At 40.2% G+C, this 20,144-nt stretch overlaps 1 protein-coding gene across 2 annotated transcripts in view; it reads right to left on the reverse strand.

The window, feature by feature from the left end:
* The window catches only part of CBFA2T2 (CBFA2/RUNX1 partner transcriptional co-repressor 2), a 159,556-nt gene that overhangs the window by 32,441 nt on the left and 106,971 nt on the right, over positions 1 to 20,144 (reverse strand). For both annotated transcript variants that reach the window (XM_047771301.1, XM_047771300.1), the window contains exons 2-3: positions 5,653 to 5,796; positions 838 to 1,079 (exon numbers count right to left, since the gene is read on the reverse strand). In XM_047771301.1, the coding sequence (XP_047627257.1) occupies positions 838 to 1,079; positions 5,653 to 5,796 (386 nt within the window). The remainder of the gene's footprint in view (positions 1 to 837; positions 1,080 to 5,652; positions 5,797 to 20,144) is intronic.

Consider the following 20,144-nt stretch of genomic DNA (forward strand, 5'->3'; position numbering starts at 1 on the left):
GCAACCTACACCACAGCTCACTGCAATGCTGGATCCTTGACCCACTGAGCAAGGGCAGGGACCGAACCCGCAACCTCATGGTTCCTAGTTGGATTCGTTAACCACTGCGCCACAATGGGAACTCCAGCAATTCAGTTTTAAGACAAATTTAAAGCTTCTTATTGGAACTAAACTGATACCGTAAGGAGTTCCTGCCGTGGCTCAGCGGAAACGAACCTGACTAGTATCCACCATGATGCAGGTTCGATCCCTGGCCTCACTCAGTGGGTTAAGTATCCGGCATTGCCATAAGCTGTGGTGTAGGTCGCAGACAGGGCGCAGATCTGGCATTGTTGTGGCTGCAGTGTAGGCCGGAAGCTACAGCTCCGATTTGACCCCTAGCCTGGGACCCTCTATATGCCATGGGGGCGGCCCTAAAAAGAACCCCCCCCCCAAAAAAAATTGATACCATAAGAAACAATATGGCAAACATTATAGTTTTGTTTTTGTTTCTTTGCTAAACATTATCCACAACTGAAATCCATGATTTAACAATATTATACAAGTTAAACTAATCTAAACTGCACAATTTGCCACACCGCTTCAAGCTTAGGAATGAGAAGAAATATGTACAACTTCTCTGCATGAGCCAGGGATCAGATCTGAGCTGCAGTTGCGACCTATACCACAGATGTGGCAACGCTGGATCCTATAACCCACTGTGCCAGGACAGGTATTGAACCTGCATCCTGGTGCTACAGAGATGCTGCCAATTCCACTGTATCACAGTAGGAACTCCTGTGTTCTGAGTTCTGAGGTACAGATTCAAGCAGCTGTCAATAATGATGCTATACTTACCACCAATGCTAGAACAAGAGTCCGCACCTTCTCCCCAATCTCAGGTGAGATGTCATTGCCAAACTGTTGCAGAGTGGTGAGAAAGCGTTTCAACTTGCTGAGCTGCCGAGCACCACAAGTGGCCGGCAACTGTTGATTTGTTAGTGCAGATGATGTAGAAGAGGCAGGACCATTGCTGAATCTCTGTGGTGGTGATGGGGCGCCGTTTAGGGTAGGGGGAGAATGGTTGATGCCATTGCTCACTAAAAGAAAGACTCAGTTTAAGTCCAAAACATAAGGATCTTTGTTAATTTCTTCTTTTGCATTCTCCTTCACTTTTTCATTTGAATTTTGTAAAGTGCATTTTAAGAGTATACCAGACACCATTTCAACAGCATTGCTTTAAAGTGAGACAGACTGTCAGGTAAAAAATAACAGAATAACACCAAAGCATTAGAAGAGTATAAGTGCTACAAGAACAAAGAGAAGTGATATCTAACTTGTGCAGGTCAAGGACAGAGGTGAGTGGTTTTTTTATTTTTGGCTGTGCTTGCATCACGTACAAGATCCCTGGTCAGGGACTGAACCTACGCCAAGGCAGCAATCCAACCTGCTGCAGTGTCAACAGTGGATCCTTAACCCATGGTGCCACAAGGGAACTCTTGAGGTAGGTAGTTGGTTTTTTTTTTTTTGTCTTTTTGTCTTTTTGCTATTTCTTGGGCCGCTCCCGAGGCATATGGAGGTTCCCAGGCTAGGGATCGAATCGGAGCTGTAGCCACTGGCCTACGCCAGAGCCACAGCAATGCGGGATCCGAGCCGCGTCTGCAACCTACACCACAGCTCACGGCAACGCCGGATCGTTAACCCACTGAGCAAGGGCAGGGACCGAACCCACAACCTCATGGCTCCTGGTCCGATTTGTTAACCACTGCGCCATGATGGGAACTCCAAGGTGGGTAGTTTTTAAGACTCCCTGCAATGGGCTGCATGACATGAGTCTGGGAGAATACCTATTTCCAATGACTGTACACTCATGAGCCTTTTTTTTTTTTCTTTTTGCTTTTTAAGGCTGCACCTGAGGCATATGGACGTTTTCCGGCTAGGGGTTGAAATGGGGCTACAGTTGCCAGCCTGCACCACAGCCACAGCAACTCAGGATCCAAGCCTCCTCTTCGAACTACACCACAGCTCACAGCAATGCCGGATCCCTGACCCACTGAGTGAGGCCAGCGATTGAACCTGCATCCTCATGGATACTAGTCGGATTCATTTCTGCTGTGCCACAGTGGGAACTCCCTCATGCCCACCTTTTATGTAATATCTTCTTCTTCCTAACCGCAGGTTTCCAAAGAAGCTAAGTAGTCAATTAGAATATAGCATTTGAACAAGATAATCAGAAAGCAGAGTTGTCTTAATTGAGAAATGTTTTTTCTAGGCTATAGGTTTAATGACCCATTCCTGCAATGAGATATATATCTCTTTGACTTTTGAGGATATTCATACCCATCAAAATCAGTTTTTCCTTGCCTTGATAGCACCAAACTCTTGGTCACTCAATAAAGCATTTTTTAGATACCATAGAGGACACTTCTATATTTTTGCTCAAATTATAATACATGTGATTAACTACAGTTTTCCTGTTTTCCTATTTTACTATTTTGTTTTGTTTTGTTTTAATGACCACACCCACCTACAGTGCATGGAAATTTCAGGCTTGGGGTTGAACTGGAGCTGCAGCTGAGGCTTACACCATAGCCATGGCAACACTGAATCCGAGCCACATCTGCAACCTATGTCACGCTTGGGGAAACACTATTTCTCAACCTAATGAGCAAGGCCAGGGATTGAACTCGCATCCTCACAGAGACAATGTTGGGTCCTTAACCCACCGAGGCATGATGGTAACTCTTTTCCCACTGCTTTTAACACTCATTTCTTACAATTTTAATTTGGAACACAACCCTAGAGTTTTGTTCTTGGAGGCATTAAGTAAAAAATCCCCTTCTTCCCTGAACAATGAAATAAAATTATCTAATGCCTAAGTGTCGATAGATTTTCACTTAATCATATTCAGGTTTGAAAATTTAAGAAAGTAAAAATTTCCCTTGTGGCTCTGCAGGTTAAGAACCTGACTAGTATCCATGAGGATGTGGATTCCATCCCTGGCCTCACTCAGTTGGGGCTAAAGAATCTGGTGTTGTCGAAAGCTATGGCATAGGTTGAGGATGCACCTAGTGCATCTAGTGTTGCTGTGGCCGTGGTGTAGCCTGTTGGCTACAGCTACAATTTGACCCCTAGCCTGGGAACCTCCATATGTTGCGGGTGTAGCCCTCAAAAGAAAAATAAAAGAAAAAGAAAATTTAAGAAAGTAAAACTAAGTTTAAAAACATACCATCTGTATTAAGAAGCATTCTTTGAAGGACTCTGCTGCTCTTAGTAGATTTAACAACCTTTCTCTGTGCCACATTTATGCTTTCATTATTTTACTTATTAAATTACACTTATTTCTTTCTGTACTTGCACTGCCTTGAAAGATTGTCCACTTCTTGATAAACACACATCTGTGTATATCATAGTCAGCCAAACTATGAACTGTGTATACTATATATATCTCTGTATATACATTGGTTTTGCTCATTAGCTATTACAGATCAAGTTCAGGAAAACAATGCCGAATGGCTCACTGCATAATATTAACAGGCTGAGAAAAAAGTGTGGTTTCTCCTCTGTGCCTTCCAGTAAAAGAAAAGCTGTAAAGGAAAGCTCAATATTCAACCTCATCAATACAGAAAATTAGTTGCAATGGTCTGCCATTTCTTTGTGTTCATAGAAAGGTCAATTGCCATTGGAGAACTGCTCTCTTTTGAAGCAAGCTGTAAAAATGATGTATTACTGGGCTTTTAGCCACCATGATATTCAGATGGACTTTTTACAGTTTCTTCAGTGAAAGTGTATGATCATATTTTCTGAAATAAACCATATTCAACACTAAGCAGTCAAATATGGAGGTCAAAAGGGCTGAATGCACATACACACAGCCCTACTGTCTGAATCTTGAAATGTGAATGAGAGCCTGGGTTTTAATCTGTTTCATTTCAAGATAGTACCTATATCTAAGGCTGTATAACTCTGAGATAAAAAACAGAATTTAAGAAAAAAAGGATATAAAATTTCATTTCATAAACTCTGGTTCAAACTGTTATGGTTGCCAGTTACTGAATTTCAAAGGTTTTGGGACAATAATAATTAAACCTTCTATTAAAGTTGTATCTCTTAAACTCTCTTCTCCTGCTTCTTAAACCAATAAACACAAAAAATGTAAATGAGCAAAGATAATGTGTAAACTTGTAAAATGGCATTTAAATGAGAAAACACAACTATACAACTAGCAGAGTGCTTTGACACTTAGTGGGCACATCACAAAGAGCAAGTGTCTTCTATTTTATTAGGCAAATATCTGTAAGAGAGACAACTTGAACTTGGGATAGCATGGGCATGGAAAGACAGAAGAACTCAAATTAAAATCAGTATCTACCTATTTATATACTTGTGTCTAGGTTTTGTATCTTTTTTTTTTTTTTTTTTAAGGCCGTACCTGTGGCATATGGAGGTTCCCAAGTTAGGGGTCAAATCGGAGACACAGCTGCCGGCCTACACCACAGCTCACAGCAACGCCAGATCCTCAACACACTGAGGGAGGCCAGGGACTGAACCTGCATCCTCATGGATACTAGTCAGGTTCATTTCTGCTGAACCACAACGGGAACTCCTGGTGTCTAGGTTTTAAATTGAGGTTTTAGGACTAAATTTGCTGAATTACAGGGTTTGGGGAAATTCAGCTTTAGTACTACCAAAAACTTCTCATAAACAATGTATGAGTGTTCAAGTTGCTCCAGACAAACTCACAAAAACTTGATTATTCTTTCTCACTATGAACATCCTTGTGGGTGTATATGGTATTACAGTGGGTTTTAGTTTGCATTTCCTTGTGACTAGGAAGGTTGAACAATGTATTACATACTTATTGTCTAATATAACTGTTTTGGACTAAGTTGTATCTCTCTGCCAAAACTCCTATGTTGAAGTTCTGACCCCCAGTACCTTGGAATGTGACTCTATTTAGAGATAGGGCCCTTAACGGTTAAGTGAGGTCATATGTCTAAGTCCTAATCCAATATGACTGCTGTACTTATAAGAAGAGGAAGATGCATTAAGAATGCACATGCATAAAGCAAAGGCTGTGAGACAACAGAGCAAGAAGGCAGCTATCTGCAAGACAAGGAGAGAAGCCTCAGAAAAAATGAAACCTGCTGACACCTTGATCTTGAACTTCTAACCTCCAAAACTGTCAAAAAATAAATTTCTGTTGTTTAAGCCACACAGTCTTTGGTATTTTGTTATAGCAACCCTAGTAAACTAGTAAGATAATATTTTCTTTTCTAAAAAGCCTAACCATGACAGTCCTAGAACACTTTTAGAAATAGTTCAATAATTTTAGGAAACTTGTTTTGAACCATATAAATCAATAATTTAAATTCATTACTTTAGAGCCAAAGAAATTAAAATAGCTACCTACAAAGCCAAAGAGTATGAAAACAAACTATTTAGACTACCAAATTTCCAAATACCTAAATTAGCTACATAGTATTCTCAGAGGGAGAAAGCAACTTATAAAAGAAACGAGACGTGTGTGTGTGTGAATGTATATATGTATATAAACATCTATCTTAACAGTCATTTTGAGAATGCTGAATAGTGTATGTAGAAGGCTGAATGGTATTCACTTAGATCAAAATGTCACTCTGAAGCACAAACCCAAGTATTAAGAGGTCTCACATGCTGTGGGAGTGAATGACACTGGCCTAGGTCCTCCAGGATTTATTGGTGGGAGAGGCGGCATGGTGGGAGGTGAGGATCTTGACTGAATCTTCACTTCCACAGGTGATCCAGGCATTGCTGGCACTCTTTTGTCAGCACCAACTGTGGAGAACAAAAGGAAAGAAAGTCACAATTTTCTGTAAGGTAATAAAAACGGTGACAATTTAAAATACCAACATATTGGAGTTCCCGTTGTGGCTCAGTGGTTAACGAATCCAACTAGGAACCATGAGGTTGCGGGGTTTGATCCCTGGCCTTGCTCAGTGGGTTGAGGATCCGGCGTTGCCGTGAGCTGTGGTGTAGGTTGCAGACATGGCTTGGATCCTGTGTTGCTGTGGCTGTGGTATAGGCTGGCAGCTACAGCTCCGATTAGACCCCTAGCCTGGGAACCTCCATATGCTGCGGGTGCGTCCCTAGAAAAGACCAAAAAAAGACAAAAATAAATAAATAAAATAAAATAAAATAAAATAAAATACCAACATATTTACCTAGAGGACTGAGAAGTTAAGAAGATGATTAACGTAACAGGCTAAATGGTGCCCCCCCCATTAAAAATCAATTATAATAAAAAAAAATTAAAAAAAAGAAAGACGAAATAAAATGGTGGTCCTCAAAATAGAGGTCTACATCTCTATGGACAAAACTGTGAATGTTTCCTTATTTGGAAAAAAGGTCCTTGAAGATGTAATTAGGTTAAGGATCTTGAGAAGAGGAGATCAGCCTGGATTATCAAGGTAGTTTCTAAATTCAATATGAATGATGTTCTTATAAGAAGAGGAGAAAAGACAGACACATACACAGATGGAAGAGAGACACAGGCCCACAGAGAGAACACGACGTGACAATGGAGGCAGTGACTGGAATGGTGCCATCTATAAGCCAAGGAAGGCTAAGGCTTGTCAGAACCCACCTGAAGCTAGAAGACAGGTATAGAATAGATTCTTCTTCTGAATCTAGAAGATTCAGGAATTCATCAACTCTGCTGATTGATACCTTGGTTTTGGACGTCTGGCCTCCTGAACTGTGAGAGAATAGTGTTGACTTAAGCTACCCAGTTTGCCGGACTTTGTTATGACAATTCAAGGAAACTAAGACAAGGCAAGCAACATCAAGTGGTGATGTGACATGAGAGTTAACAGCAAAGATAGTGGCTGAAAAGGAAGAAACCAAGTCATAAATTTAGCTTATCTCAGATCTGGCATTGCTGTGGCTGTGGGGTAGGCCAGCAGCTGCAGCTCTGAATCAACCCCTAGCCTGGGACTTCCATATGCTGCAGGTGTGGCCCTAAAAAGAAGAAAAAAAAAATTAGTAGGGGGAAAAAAAGCTAATGTGGGACTGTCCAGACCAGTAAACACCAACTGCATGGCATGGAAATAGAATCATAATCAGTTGTATATAAATTGAATTACTACAAATGATGATGAAATAAATGTTTATACGTATCAACTATACCAAGTAAAGAGAAAAGTGGGATAAACATTTCCGATAACAGGCATGTCATTTATGATACACAGTAACCAAAAAGAAGAAAAAGAGAGCTGACCCTAAACTAAGCACAGGCTACTTCATCTACAGGGACAATTCATAATAAGCAGCTACTTGATAACACTAGATAGGAACAAATTCCAGAACGTCATATTAGATAGATTAAACTTAATGATGTTAGAACTAGGTATAAGCTAATATGACTAAGACTTGATAATGAAGAGTAATGTTTTAATATCTTCAAGAATTTATTTTGGAGCTCCTGCTATGGCTCAGCGGTAATAAACCCAACTAGGATCCATGAGGATGTGGGTTCAATCCCTGGTCTTGCTCAGTGGGTTAAGGATCTGGCATTGCCGTGAGCTGTAGTGTACGTAGCAGATGCAGCTCGGATCTGGCATTGCTATGGCTCTGGCACAGGCTGGCTCTGTAGCTCCAACTTGACCCCTAGCCTGGAAACTTGCATATGCCACAGCTGCGACCCTAAAAAGAAAAAAAAAAAAAAAAGAAGTATTTTTCCCCATTAAAAGGAATTTGTTACCTACTTGGTTAATAATAGGGCCAGGGTTATTATAATCACCCTTTTTAAATAATTCTTTTATTACAGCATAGTTAATTTACAATGTTTGTCAATTTCTGCTGTACAGCACAATCACCTTTAAACTGAACTATGTTCCTCTCAGTAATTCCAAGCTTGTCACTAAAGTACCAGGTATTTATTCTCCAATAACTGCTAAATTTGATTTAAAGTATAAGAAATAGAGACAAAGGTTCAAATAAGAATATTAAATCAAAGTTTTCTTTCACTGTGATCATAGTTATAAACACAATTTAATATAAACACATTCGTGACACTGGCAACAAAGCACATCTTTGAACATTCAAGGGCACCTTCTAATTAGGAAAATATCCCCAAATATAATTACTATTATTATTATTATTGGCTACACCAGTGGCATGTGCAAGTTGCAGGGCCAGATATCAAACCCTCGCCATAGCAGCAACTGGAGCCACAGAAGTGACAACACTGGATCCTTAACTTGATAAACCGGGAACTCTGCCCAAATATTATTTTTAAGCTTCAGTTTAGAGCAGCCACATTTTGGAAAGATATAGTGAATACAGAGAGTCAATTAGGGAAGCAACACCCCCAAAGTTATAAGTCCCCAACAAAAATGTGCGGCTCTATTAGAGCCACGTGGGCAACACTCTGCCAGCCCTTCCCACCTTTCTGTCCAGGATATTTTCTTTGTAAAATTGATGGTTGTCCAGTCTGATTAGCGGATTAAATAGCTATTGCTTTGCCTTTTTCTACTTGACAGTGCTTTCTCAATGCCCTTCAGAGAACAGTTGACATGTTTCCAGCTCTTCCATCTGGGGCCCAGCTTTCTGGAGGGTGGGGGAAGAAAGGGGGGAAGGAACTGACAGTTGTCTCGCACTGTTATGTGTTGTGTATAGTGTATAACAACCTAGAGGGAGCCTTTCTTCAGACCACCTGCCTTTACAGCAAGGGCGCCAAAGGCCTGAGGAGGGCTTAGCAATGAGATGTGTTTTAGCATTCAGCACTTGACAGAATGAAAAACTGAGAGCAGCCCAAACACAGAACACTGAATCATACACCAAATGAAAATTTAGATACTAGGCAAAACCCATACTTCACAGAATATAGTTTACACACTAAAACTGCCCATCTCTTATTCATGTCTACAAACCTACAAAACTACTATCATTCTTCATGTTTCAGGCAAAAATGTTACCTAAAAGGAAAAGTATAGATACAGAGATTGAGAGGATTGGTGTGAATCCTTATTCTTTTATTTTTTTTCAGACTTTTTTTTTTTTGGTCACTTTAGGGCCGCACCCATGGCATATGGAGGTTTTCAGCTTAGGGGTCGATTCAGAGGTTTAGCTGTGGGCCTAGGCCACGGCCACAGCAATGCCAGATTTGAGCTACATCTGCGACCTACACCACAGCTCATGGCAATGCCAGATCCTTAACCCACTGAGAGAGGCCAGGGATCGAACCTGTGTCTTCATGGATGCTAGTCAGATTCACTTCTGCTGTCTCGACCAGAACTCTGTGAATCCTTATTCTAATGACCTACATGAATTTTATCAAATCATTTCACCTTTCCAGGCCTCATTTTCAACATGTGTAAAATGAGAGATAGTAAGACATATCTGGCAGGAAAGATGGAGGGCTTAGAAATAATGGCTAGTGCTTGCTTTGGTAGCATGTACACTACAATTAGAAATAATGCCCAATTATTAGGTATAAAGAAGGTACTCAATAAACAATAATGATGATATGAAAACATGAAGACTAGTGTCAAGTCCTGATTTTACCACTTAATTGTCTATATCCAAGTTAATATTAACATTTGTTCTCCATAGAAAATGGGTGTACTATCAACAATTCACATGACTTCAGAGATATTGTGTGGAATGATCTACGAAAGAACAGTTGCAAAAGTACCAAGTACAATGTCAGATGTATTTTTGTTGGAAGCTGGGTGGCATGACTGCACTTCAAGGTGTGAGAGCCCTATCCTGGTTAATAACCTGACAAATTCAGCAGTTGCTCAGATGGTGGATACCGAGGCAGACATTTTAATCCTCTGCTTGGTGGCCAATGCATGCCTTTATTCATCACTTTTAGAGTGATTTTGTTTCTGAATTTTTATAAAACTGACATTTTATAAAACATCTAGCTGGATCCCTTGAAAGAACCAACATATTTTTGGCTCAATTCCATAGAATCTTAGAAAAACTTCAAGAAGAAATTATTTTTTCTTAAGGGAAGCCTCCTACACTGTTGGTGGGAATGTAAACTGGTACAACCACTATGGAAAACAGTATGGAGGTTCCTCAGAAAACTCAATATACAATTACCATATGATCCAGTAATCCCACTCCTGGGCATATATACCCATAAAAGAGAACTAAATAATGCCATTTGCAGCAATATGAATACAACCAGAGACTCTCATACTAAGTGAAGTAAGTCAAAGAGAAAGACAAATACCATATGATATCACTTATATGTGGAATCTAAAATACGGCACAAATGAATCTGTCCATGAGAAACAGACTCGTAGACATAGATAACAGACTTGTGGTTACCAAGGTGAGAGGGGAGAGAATAGGATTGCCTGAAAGTTTGGGGTTAGTAGAGGCAAACTATTACATTAAGAACTATCTGTAATAAGTAATGAGGTCCTATTGTATAGCAAAGGGAACTATATCCAATCTCTTGGGATAGACCATGATAAAGGATAATAAAAGAAAAGGAATGTAGGAATTCCTGCTGTGGCATAGCAGGTTAAGAATCTGGTTGCAGAGGCTGGGACTGCTGCAGGGCCTCAGGTTCAATCCTCAGCCTGGCATTGCTGCAGGTGCAGCTCGGATTCAATCCTTGGCCTGGGATTTTCCATATGCTGTCATAAAAAAAAGGAATGTGTGTGTGTGTGTGTGTGTGCGTATGCATGACTGGGTCACTTTATTGTACAGCAGAAATTGGCACAACATTGTAAATCAACTATACTCTCATAAAAAATAAATTAAAAAAAGAATTATTTTTTCTTAAGTGTGACTTGAGCCGATAAACACCACTGCTCAAACATCAGAGATATAATGTGTCCTAAAAAATTAAAATAATCCTTAATTTTATCATAAAGGCTCACACTGGAGCTTCCTGGGGGCCTAGTGGTTAAGGATCTAATGTTACTGCTGTAGCTGAGGTTTGATCCCTGGGCCAGGAACTTCCACATGCCATGGGCACGGCCAAAAAAAGAGAAAATTTCAAACGTCTAAACACAGACTCTAAAGTTCAAAATAGTTGATAATATAGTCACTCTATCAGTTTGTGCTTTGGTTATTTTTTTGCTTTTTAGGGTCGCACCTGCAACACATGGAAGTTCCCAGGCTAGGGGTCCAATCAGAGCTACAGCTGCTGGCCTATACCACAGCCACAGCAAAGCCAGATCCGAGCCCTGTCTGCAACCTATACCACAGCTCACGGCAACGCCAGATCCTTAATCCACTGAGCAAGGCCACAGATCGAACCTGCAACCTCATGGTTCCTAGTTGGATTTGTTTCCACTGTGCCACGATGGGAACTCCTGCTTTGGTTATTTTAAAGAAGCAAATAGAAATGGCTTCTACAGTCAACCTGTTTGGAATGATCAGTATTTCTGCACTATACATCTAAAAGATCTCAATTTAGCTTATTTTCCTCAGAGGTGGTAATCAGGAGCACTCAACCATATATTCCATTACCCAGAGTTCATCATAGATAAACATCTCAATGGCTAGATAAAATGATTAACTCTAGTAGATTGTTAATCTGATTCAAGTAAATGAGAGAGTCCACTATGTCATACCAGCCATTATTACATGTATTATGGTTCCCCTCCCAGTAACCCTGTGTTGTGTTACCCCCAGAGACAGATGAAAAACACCATAGTCACAGCATCCTTCCCATCAAGATCACCATCTTTCACCTAAATCTCTTTCCCCTTTGCAGCCCTGGGAATTGCCCTTCTTTCCAGGTGTTTATGGCTAACACTTTCCATCACATAATTATATTTTTCTTCTCTCATATTTTTACGTCTTCTATTTATCATGCCTTTGTCAACCTCAAAGTAATTTTTTTTTTGTCTTTTTAGGGCCACACCTAAGGCATGTGGAAGTTCCCAGGCCATGGGTCAAATTGGAGCTGCAGCTGCCAGCCTACACCATAGCCACAGCAACACCAGGTCCGAACCACATCTGTGACCTATGCCACAGCTCATGGCAACACAGGATCCTTAACCCACTGAGCAAAGCCAGGGATTGAACTTGCATCCTCATGGATACTAGCTGGGTTCATTACTGATGAGCCACGACAGGAACTTCTCAAAGTAATTTTTCTTTAGCTATAAAGAAAAAGCAGTTCATAATGATTTGTAAATGCCCTCATTTGTGGACAATTTACCATACAGGATTCTTCTCAAGTAGCACTTACCCAGGATGTTTATGTTTGTGTTTAGTTACTTTCTTTCTCTGTCTCTCTTTTTTTCCTTTTCTGGCGGCACCCTTGGCATATGGAAGTTTCTGGGCCAGGGATAGAATCTGAGCCATCTGTGACCCGCACCACAGCTATGGCAATGCCGGATCCTTAACCCACTGGGTCACAGCAGGAACTCCAAATACTACTTTCTCTTAAAGCTACAGAATAATTCTACTTTTTAGTTTCATGTTTGATTTTTCAAATTCCTATGTGGGAAATAAATTGTACTACTCTTGCAGAGTACTGTTTATTGCTTTGTTCTCTCTTTCGAAGTTTTCTATTTTTATAACATCCTTAGCATGTTGCACTATGGAGAGGTAAAATCATTATCCAGACACATTTTTCCATGTTTGTCCCTCTTTAGCTCAAGTTGTTTGGCTTTACGTTGTGGTAAGTGCTAAAGCATCACTGATTTTGTAAATGCATGTGTGTATATATATCTAAATATTTAAAATAACCAGAGAGTTCTTGTCATGGCACAGCCGAAATGAACCTGACTAATGAGGTTACAAGTTCCATTCCTGGCCTCGCTCAGTGGGTTAAGGATCTGGTGTTGCCGTGAGCTGTGGTGTAGGTCACAGATGCAGCTTGGATCCTGTTTCTGCACAGGCTGGCAGCTGTAGCTCCAATTTGACCCCTAGCCTGGGAACCTCCATATGCTATGGGTACAGCCCTAAAAAGCAATAAATAAATAAAATAAAAATAAAATAAAACAAATCAGACTCCTAACTAAGAAACAACTGTGATAGTTTAAAGATAACTATCTTGGGGAAGGTGGGGCAGAGGCAAAAGTAGGCAGCTTACTTTTTTGTGTGTATAAGGATACATTTATAAAGTTCAAAAATCAGTATGACATAAAAATAAAAACTCCCTGTTCCTGTCCGACATTCCCTACCTCATAGGTAACCATTTTAATGTTTCTTATGTATCCATCCATTCTTTCTCTGTACAAAAGAGCAAACACAAAAATACTTATTCCATCCCCATTTATACAAAGGCAGCATAGGGAGACCTGTTAATAAGATGGTGGAATAGAAGGACTGGAGCTCACCTTCTCTCATAAAAACAACAAAATTACAACCAAATGCTGAACAACCTTCAACCAAATGGAATGGAAACTTTCAAAAAGATACCCTGCTCCATAAGACAAAGAGAGGCCACATCAAGAGGTAGGAGGGGCAATTATTCGATATAAGCAACCCCATACCTGCCGGGTGGGAAGACCACAGACTGGAAAGTTATTGTACCACAGAGACTCACCTACAGGACTGAGGGTTCTGAGTTCCACATCAGGTCCCCACGCCTGGGAATTTGGCATTGGGAGAAAGGGCCCCTGGAGAATCTGGCATTGAAGGCCAATGTGCACCTGAGCTCCATGGGGCTGGGGGAAACAGAGACCCCATTCTTTTCTTTTCTTTTTTTTTGTCTTTTTTTTTTGCCATTTCTTGGTCTGCTTCCGCAGCATATGGAGTTTCCCAGGCTAGGGGTCGAATCAGAGCTGTAGCTGCTGGCCTATGCCACAGCCACAGCAATGCGGGATCCAAGCCACGTCTGCAACCTACACCAGAGCTCATGGCAATGCCAGATCCCCAACCCACTGAACAAGGTCAGGGATCGAACCCGCAACCGCATGGTTCCTAGTCGGATTCGTTAACCCCTGCATCGCAATGGGAACTCCAGAGACCCCATTCTTAAAAGGTGCACACAGGCTTTCATGTGCACTGGGTCCCAGGGCAAAGCAGAGGCTCCATAGGAATCTGGGTAGGACCTGACTGCAGCTCTTGGAGGAGCTCCTGGGAAAACAGGCAGTGACTGTGGCTCGATATGAAGGAATGGCATTGGAGGCAAAGCTCTCAAGAATATTCATCAGCATATATTCTCTAGAGGTGGCCATTTTGGGAAAATCTGGCCCCTCCCATGAGTGCTGAGAGGCCCCAGGCCAAACAATAATCCAGGTGGGATCACAGCCCCACCCATCAGTAAACAGGCTGCCTAAAGACCCCCCCCCCCCAGACACACAGCCCCCTCCAATCTCACCCAGTGACAAAGCCCCACCCACCAGAGGGATAGGAATCAGCCCTGCCTATCAGTGAGCAGGCAGCAGTTGCTCCTATCAGGAAGCCTATAGCAAGCCCCGGTACCAACTTCAGCCACAAGGGGGGCAGACATCAGAAATAAGAGAGGCTACAACTCTATTTTCTACAAAAAGGACACCACACCAAAAACCTATAAAAATGAAAAGGCAGAGAAATAGAACTCAGATAAAGGAGAAAGAACCCCCCCCCCCAAGCAAAAACAAAAAACAAAAAACAAAAAAACCCAGCTAAGTGATCTGGAGATTATCAGCTTCCAGGAAAAAGACTTTAGACTGAGGATGCTGAAGATGATGCAAGACACTGGAAATAAACTGGAGGCAAAGATTAATAATTTGCAGTTAACACTGAGCAAAGAAATAGAAGATTTAAAACTCAAGCAGAGATGCAAAATACAGTAACTGAAATAAAAAAAATCATTAGAAGCAATGAACAGCAGAATAACAAATAAGCAAGGTGGATGACAGACTAGTGGAAATCACTGATGTAGAACAGAAAAGAGAAAAAAACTCAAGCAGAGATGCAAAATACAGTAACTGAAATAAAAAAAATCATTAGAAGCAATGAACAGGCAGAAGAACAAATAAGCAAGGTGGATGACAGACTAGTGGAAATCACTGATGTAGAACAGAAAAGAGAAAAAAGATTGAAAAGAATTGAAGACAATATCAGAGAACACTGGGACAATGGTAAACGCACCAACATCCATATTACAGGGGTGCCAGAAGGTGAAGAGAGAGAGAAAGGGATAGAAAAAATATTTGAAGAGATAACAGCTGAAAACTTCCCTAACATGTGAAAGAAACCACTCACTCAAATCCAGGAAGCATGAAGAGTACCATATAAAATAAACCCAAGGAGGAAAACCCTGAGACACATCTTAATCAAACTGACCAAAATTAAAGACAAAGAGAAAATACTGAAGCAGCTAGGGAAAAGAAATAAATAACATACAAGGGAACCTCAAGAAGGTTATTGGCAGATTTTTCAGCAGAAACTCTGCAGGCCAGAAGAGAGTGGCAAGATATACTTAATGGGATGAGAGGAAAAAACCTCTGACCAAGATTACTTTACCCAGCAAGGCTCTCATTCAGATTTGAAGGAGAAATCAAAAGCTTCACAGATATACAAAGGCAGCATAATTAGACAGAGTATTCCCCCAAATGGCACTTCTGTAGCCATGCCTTTTGCCATGCGTCAGAAAATGGGATCTATTCCTCTATTCCTGAACTCTGACTTGCTTTGGCTACTATAATGTGATTTAAGTGACAGAGTGCCAGTGTCTTTGAAACCTGACCCTGCCATGCAAGCAAATCCAGACCAGTCTGCTGGAGGATAAGACCACATGGAGCAGAGATGAGTTATACCAGCTAAGGCCAGCTAAGGCCAGCTGATCCTCAAACATGTGAGAGCCTAGCCTCATGAGTGTGATCTGTAGTTAGCTGCTTGCAGACATATGAATGAGTGAGAACAACCAAGAGCAGAACTTCCTGATTCATGGATTCATAAGCAAAACAAAAAACAAACAAACAAAAAAAAAGCTTAATAGTTTGTTATAGCAATAGACCAATAAGCAACTGATCTATAACCACAAATAAACTATACTTTGGTTCTTTCTTTTATAATTTTACAGTATGTCCTAAAATGCTTAATTCCATAATTTTTTAAAACAAATGCATGACATTTCATTGTGAGGATGTATCACAATTTAAACAATTCCCTACTGATAAAAAAACTGGATTGTTTCCAAACATTTGTAGCTGAATTTTGAGGCTCTCTAGATCTCATTCTACTGACCGTCCTGTATTTGCCAGGATTTGGGAAAGAGATAAAAAAGACAGGGTCCTGAGTTATGAGAAAGACATATTTTTTTCAGGGCAAGGATCAAATTTGAGCTGCAGATGCAACCTATGCCACAGGTGCCGCAACACTGGATCCTTAACCCACTGTGCTGGGTCAGGGATTGAACCTGTGCCTCAGCAGCAATCCAAGCTGCCACAAGAGACAACACTGGATCCTTAACCCACTGCGCCACAGCAGGAACTCCTCAGATATATTTAAATGTGTATAAAATACTAAGAAAATAGGAGTTCCTGTCGTGGCTCAGCAGTAATGAGCCCAACTGGTATCCATGAAAATGCGGGTTTCATCCCTGGCTTTGAACAGTGGGTTAAGGATCCAGTGTTTGGGATGCAGCACGGGTCACAGCTGCAGCTCTGATGCAACCCCTAGCCTGGGAACTTCCATATACTGCAGATGCGGCCTTAAAAAAAAAAAAAAGAAAGAAAGAAACTAGGAAAATAAAGAAGTAGAAGCATTACTTACTAATGAAGGCCAGGGAAGTCTAACAGATCATGAAGCAGCTTATTGGGAAGGCTACAGGAGTTTTAAAGGCAGCACATAAGGACAAAAGCATGAAGGATATAATCTGAATAGTGTCCCTAAAGTTAGGATTAGACCAAGGGAAAAATCAGGAAAAAGATTTTCTTGACCGCAATTTCTCTTTAGCACTGCCAAGCATAGGTAAGTATACTAAACGTGTAAGTCAGAATGAGAAGTATTTCCAAAACTGACAATTTAAATCTGCTAAAGACAGAGAAAAGAACATCAAAATTACTACTGCACTTATAGGCTTATAAGGCTGGCTACACTGATTATGTATGGACATTAGTACACGCTTAAGGATGAGCACTTCTCCTCCTTGAAGCTCTGCCACAAACCTGACAACACATTCAATTTTCTAACAACGTGTAGACTTCATACGCAGAAATAGCCAGGAATAACTATTTACAATGACAGATAATTTATTATTCAACAAAAACTGAAGCATAAGCACTCAAGTAAAGAAATTACCAGAAAATATTTTACAAGGGACCTTGAAGACAGAGCCCAATTAAAACAAAAAACACTTACAACAGAAATTGAAAAAACAAATTGTTCCATTCCATACATAAATACATTGGAAAATTAATTATCTAATACACTCCTATAGCTTAGGGATCAAAGAACTTTTTCTGCCAAGGGTAAGATAATATTTTTTGCATTTTGGGCCATATGGTCTCTGCCACAACTATTCAATTCTGCTGTGCTGGTACAGTAGACAATACACAAAGGAATGGCTGTGTTGCAGTAAAACTTTGTTTGCAAAAACAGGCAGTAGGCCATAGCTTCCTGACCACTGCTACAGTTGATTTAAAAACTTGAAAAATGCATGTCTAATTTTTTTTCTTCCTTTTTCGGTTCCATAGGCACATGGACGTTCTTGGGCCAGGGACTGAACTGGTACCACCACAGAGACAACTCCCCAAATGTCTAATTCTTAGTTTACTTCTTATTTCTATGCCTATAAAGCCTTTTTTTTAAGGAGTTCCCTGGTAGCTTAGAGAGTTATGAATCCAGTGTTATCACTGCTATGGCTAGAGTCACTGCTGTGCTTGAACTGCTGCTATGGCATGGGTTTGATAACTGGCCTGGGAACTTCTGTATGCCACAGGCACAACACCAACACCCCCCCCACCCCTCCAAAACCCAGTCTTTAAAAAAACCACATCCACTGAAGTGGTTCATCTTAATAACATTTTTATTTTCTTAAGACTGGATATAAAGAGAGTTTTACATACTGACCTCCAAGGAAAATCACATATAAAAAAATAAAAAATTAAAGATAGCACTATTTAAAGACAGAACACTAACAACATGAAGTCAGAGCTGAAGAACTGCAAAAAGGATGCTAGTTATCTGATGTTCTTCCAAAAATCAGACAGAGCTAAAAGAAGAATACCAAAGATGACCAGCACACCTGTGAAGGATTACTTCCTTCATGATTATGCTTATTTCCTCCTTAGTCATCTCTTTGTCTCTATCTTCTACTAGTGCCTCTGACACCAGACACAGAGATAACCCAGAATATATAATTAACTCTAACAACTTGATAAGAAACAACCCAACTTTAAGAATGTGCAAAAAGATTTAAAGGCACAATTCCCAAAAGAAGATATATATACAAACGGCTGATAAGGATATAAAAAAGATCTTAGACATACTAGTCATCAAAGAAGCCAAAATCGTAACATCAACAAAATAGAAAACACTACTGATATGAGATTCATTCAATACATGGATGAATACCAAAAGCATTAAGTGAAAGATGCCAGACACACAATGGAACTACTTACTGTATTATTTTACATACAACTTTAGACAAAACAATACTAGTGATAAAAAGCAGGTAAGTGCCTGGGGCTGATGGAAAGAAACTGGCTACAAAAGGGCACATTCACTATATTAACAGATTTTTGATCTCTTAATTTTTATGGCCATGCCCATGGCAGCATGTGGACATTCCCAAGCCAGGAATCAATCTTGCACCACAGCAGTAACCAGAGCCATAGCAGTGACAACACCAGATCCCTAATGAGCCACCAGGGAACTTCCTTATCAGATTTTTAAAAAATCACCTTAAAATTAACTTTATAATTACAGAAAAGCATTCAGTAAAACCCAATTTCTGGAGTTCCTGTCGCAGTTCAGCAGAAACGAAATCTGACTAGCATCCAAGAGGACGAAGGTTCTATCCCTGGCCTTGCTCAGTGGGTTAAGGATCTGGCATTACTGTGAACTGTGGTATAGGGTGCAGACATGGCTCGGATCCTGCATTGCTGTGGCTGTGGTATAGACAAGCAGCTACAGCTCCAGTTTGACCCCTAGCCTGGGAACCTCCATATGCCACAGGTGCGGTCTTTAAAAAAAATAAATAAACAAATTTACACCCATGAATTTTAATAAAACTAGAAACAGAAGATCAATTCCTTAACTTAATAAAGGATCTCTTCTAAAACCCCATATACTCAGTGGTGAAATATTATAAGCACTGCCTTTCAACTCTGAAAGATAAAGGATGCCCAGTATCAATGCTTTTATTCAACATTTTCTCAAAAGTCAAGCCACTACAGCAGGACAGTTAACCAATGCTAATGGGCATAAGGATTGGAAAGAAAATTATCTTTTTGTACACACCAGATGACTTTCAATACAGAACAAAGAGACTCTATCACCCAATATTAGAATTAACATCCACGTTCAGCAAGGTTGCTAGATAAAAGTTCAATATTGCAAAAATTAATTGTACTCCTATGTATCAACAATAAACAGTAATTTCAAAAATATATTTATGTACAACAAAAATTATAAACCACCTAGGAACAAACCTCATACAGTTATATAAAATCTTTTTTTTTTTTTTGTCTTTTCTAGGGCTGTACCTGCAGCATATGGAGATTCCCAGGCTAGGGGTCTAATCGGAGCTATAGCTGCTGTGAGTGACTGTTATACTGTGTTTTCTTATTTTGTACACTTGAAATATTTTCTAAGAAAAGAAAGATCACTGGCTGCAATGGGGAAACTGGTGAGAGAGAGATCATAATGCAGGAATAAATTACTACAAGGTTGTTATAGTGGAGATGATTGTAGTTCTGGATAGGAGTAGCAATAGGAATGGAAAAATTGAGGTAGATTTCAATATTTAGTTAGAATAGACAGGACTGGTTGACTGATTAGATGTGGAGGATAAGTCAGGATATCATCTGGAATTATCAACCAAAACAGAGGCCTCCAGAGAGAGAATGAGTATGTTGGAGGGGAGAGAAATAATGAGCTCAGTATTGGACACACTGCTTTCATGGGGCCTCTGAGATAGCCAAGTGGAAGTTTCTAGTTGATATAATTCAGAAGTCTGGAGTTGAACAGTATGGTCTAGAATTGTGAGTTGTCAATGAAAAAGTGAGGAAATTACAGCTATGAGAGGCTGAAAGGAAGAGATGTGA

The sequence above is a fragment of the Phacochoerus africanus genome, chromosome 3 (genome assembly GCF_016906955.1).
Source record: "Phacochoerus africanus isolate WHEZ1 chromosome 3, ROS_Pafr_v1, whole genome shotgun sequence".
In the NCBI taxonomy this organism is placed as follows: domain Eukaryota; kingdom Metazoa; phylum Chordata; class Mammalia; order Artiodactyla; family Suidae; genus Phacochoerus; species Phacochoerus africanus.